The sequence below is a fragment of the Grammomys surdaster genome, unplaced genomic scaffold, assembly GCF_004785775.1.
Source record: "Grammomys surdaster isolate TR1022 unplaced genomic scaffold, NIH_TR_1.0 166, whole genome shotgun sequence".
In the NCBI taxonomy this organism is placed as follows: Eukaryota; Metazoa; Chordata; class Mammalia; order Rodentia; family Muridae; genus Grammomys; species Grammomys surdaster.
In genome coordinates, this window is record NW_021604614.1 from 3,024,138 (window position 1) to 3,031,037 (window position 6,900).

The 6,900-nt window shown below is 45.2% G+C and overlaps 1 protein-coding gene across 1 annotated transcript in view; it reads right to left on the minus strand.

The window, feature by feature from the left end:
• The window catches only part of Castor2 (cytosolic arginine sensor for mTORC1 subunit 2), a 35,425-nt gene that overhangs the window by 8,679 nt on the left and 19,846 nt on the right, over positions 1-6,900 (minus strand). Inside the window, exon 2 of the mRNA XM_028766165.1 lies at positions 4,357-4,427. Coding sequence (XP_028621998.1) covers positions 4,357-4,427 — 71 coding nt within the window. The remainder of the gene's footprint in view (positions 1-4,356; positions 4,428-6,900) is intronic.

Consider the following 6,900-nt stretch of genomic DNA (forward strand, 5'->3'; position numbering starts at 1 on the left):
CATGTCCATGGAGTACAACCTTAAGCCATTTTGGGGAAGATTCAGGTAGGGTCATAGACACACATGTTCAGTGGTCAATGTCCTTGGTGTCAGAGTGACAGTGACACTAGACAGGCCTATTTATATGTTTTTAATTTTTAAAAACTATATGTGTGTGTGTGTATGTATGTATGTATGTATGTATATGCATGTTCATGTGTATGCGGGTGCCCATGAAGTTCAGAAGAGGGCATCCGATCCCTAAGAGCTGGATTTACAGATAGCTATGGGCTGTCTGAATGTGGATGCTAGAAACTGAACTCAGGTTGACTCTGTAAAACAAGTGGTCTTAATTCCTGAGCCATTTCTCCAATCTAAAGAGAAGGGTCTCATATAGCCCAGGCTAGCCTTGAATTTACTCTGTTGGTGGACATTTGGTTCTTCATCTGTAAAATGGATGTTTAACATTAACCCTATGAACCATTCTAATGAGCCCAAGGCCCCTGCTGAATGCAAAGCTGTCTGGTGAGGAGACTGACCTTAGTGGCAGTTACCACTTCAGTCTAGGCACACAAGTTTGCTTCTTTTTTTTTTTTAGGAGGGGGGCAATGATAGCTATCCCTGGAGTATCATTTTCCATGGGGGAGGCTCAGGGAGTAGCAAGTGAGGCAGTTCCAAGTCTTGTTGGAGCTTTGGATATGCTAGGCAAGTGCTCTACCACTGAGCCACACCCCCAGTTGTCAGAAGCCATCTAGGGAAAGGCTAAAGACATGCAAATGAAATTTCTGGAGACGGCCCCCTGGTTTGCATGGCCTGTGATGGGTGAGCTCTGCGAGGCAAGGTCTCAAGAGACTTCATCCCAGGGTTGCTTATTACTGCTGACATGCCTTTTCCAGTCACTATGACATAGCTTGGGCAATAGTCTGCCCAATAGCCTGGGGATTCACCCACCGTATCGGGCAGACTTTCTGCAGGTCAATATGAAGATGCATTCTCATGTGTAATGCTGTATAGACAAATTGATGATTTCATAATCCCTAATAAGGATTTTATAGCACTCCTAAATTTATACAGGTAATCTCAGATTTTCTATGGTATACAAGCTGTAAGTAAGCACTCTGCAAACCTTCATGTGTCACGGGCTAATTGCACTAGAAAAAAGAAAGCAGTCTTAGAACAAATTTACGATCAAGGAAAACATTCCTTCTAGGTTAGGTATGAGATCATTATCAGGTAACTAATGTTCATAAACTGGAAATGGACAACTTACTGTAGGTGCAAGGACAGAAAATAAATGATGGATTACTCTATCGATACAGGACCTCAAAAGAAGGCACAAGGCAGATGATTTGTCTTTTGACAAAACTGTGCTAGCTTGTGACATAAAAATTATTGCTTTGAACTTATAATGAACTTATGGGGGGGCCTAGAAACAGATACTAAGTGTTTAGTGAGATGCTAGACTTAATGGAAAGATATATAAACAATTCTGCTGTTATTCCTTAAACTTTATCAACTTATGACATGAATTCTTGCCTTAAACTTACTATGAACTATTAGAACATAAAAATATCTAGAAAATCATGTGATCAATTATCCTGTTGTAACAGTTCTACCTGATAGTTGTATGAGGTAATTTTTTTTTTTCAGAAAGTATATAGGCTGAGAACAGAAATAAAGGCTTGTTGGAGTTTCTTTTTCTGTCTCATCCAGACTGAGTCTGAGTGAGTGTTTTTTTCTGCAAGTCTGGATTTTTTTCTCTATTTTTTTCTTTCATTCTTTCTCTTCTTTTCTCTCTGGTTCATGAAGAGTTAACAAACTCCAGGCCTCTTTCCTGGCCAGTAAGGGGTCTTTGAGCCAGAGAGAGAAGAGTCCTAGCAACTAAAAGTTTTTTTTACCTAATCCCCTGCTGCCAACAGCAGGAGTTAATTGGCAGAAACCAGTGGCTTTTAGCCACAGAATTACAAGAGAGAGTTAAGTTCCCAGAACAATAAGAGAGAGTTACAAAACCAGAAATTATCCGCCTTTGGCCTTTGTCTGATGCTGTGTTCCAATACAGTATACCAGGGCAGGTCCCCAGCACCCAGTCCTTCCCTGGAGGATTCTAGGCAGGGGCTCTACCACTGAGCCACGCCCCCAGCCCCTCACTGGGGGATTCTAGGCAGGGGCTCTACCACTGAGCCACGCCCCCAGCCCCTCACTGGGGGATTCTAGGCAGGGGCTCTACCTCTGAGCCACACCCCCAGCCCTTTGGGCTTGCACTGAAGTAACTCAGGCTAGATCCTTAGTACTGATCTTCTATCTCACTCTCTTAGATACTAGGGTTACAGACCTGTACCTCCCCTCCTGTCTCTCTCCACAGACTTTTGAAGATTGTCACTTAGGTTTCCCAGGACTCCCAACATCTGGGAGCAAGTTCAATGGCTCCCCTCTGCTCTGTGATCAATATGGTGCAGGCAAGAAAAATAAATGTATTTTCATTTGCAGAGAGCCCCTGGGAAATCGATGTCAAGATGGACACTGGGTTGGGGGTGTGGCTCAGCAGCTCAGAGCGTGCCTACCATGGGTTAGGCACTGAGAATCATCTCCAGAACTGCAAAAATAAATGTCTAAATAATTAAGTAAGCATAGTACAAGCTGCCATTTTTGTGGTTGCTGTTGCTTTTGAGACAGGGTCTCACTCTTTAGCCGGTTGGCCTAGAACCTATTATGTAGACCAAGCTAGTCCTGAACTCACAGAGATCTGCCTGCCTTTGCCCATGCTGAGATTAAGGGTGTGTGCCATCACCATGAAGCTCAATAAACTTTAGCAAACAAAGAACCAGGGTCAGGTTTGGGGAGGACAAATGGTAACTAATTGGTACAGCGCTTCATTTTGAGGTGATTACACATTCTTCCAAACCCACTGAGGGACAGGGATACTGTAGAGTACCAGCCTAGCATACATGCAACCCAGGGTTTTGCCTGAAGCATGACATAAACCAGGTGTGGTGGTGCACAGCTGTAACGTCAGCTCTTGAGAAGTAGAGGCAGGAGGATCAGACGTTCAAGGTCATCTTCATCTCTGTAGGGAGTGCAAGGCTAGCCTGAGGTACACGAGATTGTCTCAGAAACAAAACAACTTGCTATACCTATACTTAAAAATGGTGGTTAATTTTTCATTTTCTGAGGTTTCTCTGTATAGCCCTGCCTGTCCTGGCACTCGCTCTGTAGACCAGGCTGGCCTTGAACTCAGAGATCTATCCACTCACCTCTGCCTCCTGAGTGCTGGGATTAAAGGTGTGTTTCACCACTGCCTGGTAAGTGGTGGTTAATTTTTGAAAAATTATTGCTTTATTATTTTATGTGTACAGGTGTTTTGTCTGCATGTGTGTTGTGCATCACCTGCATGCAGTACCCAAGGAGGCCAGAAGAGGGCATCAGACAGATCTCCTGGAATTGGAGTTACAGAAGGCTGTAAGCCACCATGTGGTGCTGGGAATTGAACCCAGGTTCCCTGGAGTTCAGCTTGTGCTTTTAACCACTGAGCCATCTTTTTCATCCTAAAAAGGATGAATGTTTTGAATAACTGAATGGTATTTAAATTAAAAATTTAAAAAAAAAATAAGAATAGAGAGATGGCTAAGCAGTTAAGAGCACTTAGTACTCTTGCAAAGGACTTGGTTTCAGTTCCCAGCAGCCCTGTGGTAGCTCACAATGGCCTGCAACTCTGGTTCCAGAGGATCTGATGCCTTCTACAGGCTTCTACAGGCGTCTGCATGCATGTGGTGTGCATTTAGGCATGCACACATACACATTAGCTAAATAAAAAAAAAATGTTTTTATATGGAAAACATTAAAAAAAAAAAAAAATGGGGGGAAAATGTCAGGCATAATGTCATATTCCTATAATCCCAGCATTTGGGAAGCTACAGCAGGAGGCTCATAAGTTTGAGGTTAGCCTGGGCTATCTCAGGAGACCCTATCTTAATCTCCTTCCCCACAACAGTGGATAGCTCAGTAGGTAAACATGCTTGCACCAAGCCTGCCCATTTGAATGTAATCTCTGGAATCCACAGGTAGAAAGTAGAAACGACTTCCACAGGTTGCCCTCTGACCTTTACACCCATGCTCTGGCATGTGTGTGTGCACGTACACACAAAATAAAACCATAAATGTAAAAAGCAAAAAGACACTACCACCATCACCCAAAACTCCAAGTCTCAAAAACAAACAAACCAATCCAACCAACCAACCAAAAAACAAAACAAAATAAACAACCAAACTAAAGAACCTATAAAAACCTGCATTAAAAAAAATTTTTGTTTTAAAACAACAAAGAAAACAGAAAAAGGAAAAAGGAGGGAGGTGGGGGAACTTGGGAGGAGAAACACTTACCAAGGAAGCCCTCCTCATCTACGATGATGGTGTAATCCTCAGGGGTCTCTGTCAGACTGAAAAACTTGCACCTGAGGAAAAAGACATAAGAATAACTCGTCAGTCAGGAAGATCCCTGATGAGCGACACCACAGCCCCTCCCTGGGGGATTCTAGGCAGATGCTCTACCACTGAGCCACGCCCCCAGCCCCTCACTGGGGGATTCTAGGCAGATGTTCTACCACTGAGCCACGCCCCCAGCCCCTCACTGGGGGATTCTAGGCAGGGGCTCTACCACTGAGCCACGCCCCCAGCCCCTCACTGGGGGATTCTAGGTAGGAGCTCTACCACTAAGCTACATTGTCAAGTCCCTTGTGTACTTTCTGGTATGTGGTGGTGGCTGCAAAATCCACATCTGTATCAAACCCAAAGAACTATCCAATAAAAAGGGTGACTTTTTTTTGTTTTGTTTTTGAGACAGTCTCTTGTAGCCCAGGCTAGCCCTCAACTCATTCATCATTCATATTAGCAATGCTGACCTGCAATTCCCAATCCTCTACCTACAAAGGACTGGGATTGAAGATGTGTACCACCACAACTGGCTAAAAGAGCAATGTTTGCAAATTATGTATCCCAAACCTGATCTTCAAGGGGCTGAAGAGATGGTTCTGTGGTCAACAGCCTTTACTGCTCTTACAGAGGACATGGGTTTGAGTCTAAGTACCCGTATCAAGTGGCTTACCAGTGCCTGCAGCTCCAGTTTCTTCAGAGCCAACTACTGCTGACCTCCATGTGATACACATAAAGTCACACAGGCACATTCATACACATACCAAATACATAAGTAAATCCTGAGACCAAACGACTGAACAACGAAACCGATTTTCATGGAAGTGCCAGTTGGGGGCCAGGGGGTACACATTCCTTGTCTCGTGGATGTCCTGCTTAGGCCCCAGCACACACTCAACTCCCCTCCAGCCCCTTCCCTTTTCATTTACTTGTGTCTGTGCACTCATGAGCAGGCCGTGCTGCACACGTGGGCGCCAGAGGCCAACTTGCAGGAGCAGGTTCTCGCTCCGCACCATGTAGGCTCTGGAGATTGAACTCAGGTCATTAGACTTGGCCTTAGTCACTTTCACCCACTGAGCCATCTTGCCAGCCCTCTTTGGTTTCTTAGGGATATCTCTGTCCATGTCTGTTCCATAGCCAATGTGGAACTTTGTTGTTATTGTTGTTTTGAGACAGAGTTTCTCTGTGTAGCCTTGGTTATCCTGGAACTCACTTTGTAGACCGGGCTGGCCTCGAACTCAGAGATCTGTCTGCCTCTGCCTCTCACGTGATAGCATTAGAGGTGTGTGCCACCACCGCCCAATTGACTTGTAATTCTTATCTAGAAAAACACAATATAGAATGGCCTCAAAGAATAGCGGCAAACTCTCGCCTTGTCGGCTGTTGGTACGCTTGTGGGGTTCCATCACCGGGGGCCCCACATCCTCAGAGAGAAACCTGACACTCTCAGTTTCCGGATGGTTGAAGCAGGTGCATGCTGGGAGGGATGTGGCCTCCCAGCTGCCTGAGAGCCTGGAATTCAGGAATGGGCAAGATACTTCCTCCAGCCACCCTCAAGGCTGTAGGGACACTCCAGAAATAGACCGGACACACCGGTCTAGAAGGTATAAACAACCAGCAGACGACAACCGGGGCCTCTGTGGACATGAGGTATAAATAAATAAGTTGTTGAAGTGACATGTCCCTAGGGGCCAGCCAGCTGTTAGATGTCCATCTCAATTCAATGTGCATACTGGCTCAGAGAGGACCTTTAGGACAGAGGGGACAGAGGGACCTGTTGCTCTCACTGGTCACCAAGTGCCCTGTGTCTTCACCTGACCCTCTAGGGCAGCACTTCTCAACCTGTGGAGTGGCATATCAGAGATATTGACATTATGATTCATAGCAGCAGCAAAATTACAGTTATGAAGTAGAAATGAAATAATTTTATGGTTGGGGTCACCACAACATGAGGAACTGTATTAAAGCGTCACATGTTAAGAAGGTTGAGAACCATTGTTCTAGGACTGTCTCCTTGTTATTGTTTGTGTATGCATATGTGGGACACACACACATACACACACACACACACACACACACACACGTCCTGATGCATGTGCCTGTATGTATGAGCAGCCAGGGGAGGGTGTTGGCTGTTACCTTCCATCGGTCACATTATTCCTTTGTGACAGGGTCTCTCTGGAACATGGAGCTCACATTGTTTTGGTTAAGTTGGAAGCCAGCAAGCCCCAGCGACCTCCTGTCTCTGTACCCGCAATCCCTACCACAGGGCATTTCAGGCAAGGGCCATACCAGACCTGACTGGGTGCTAGGATCTAAACTCAGGTCTTCATGGTTGCACACAGACCCAGGAGAGCCTGGAGATTGCAGCAATCCCTCTGCTTCAGCTTCTTAGGTGCTACAATTACATGTATGTATTACCATATCTCCCTTTTCTTTCTTTTTTTGGTCTCTCTCTCTCTCTCTCTCTCTCTCTCTCTCTCTCTCTCTCTCTCT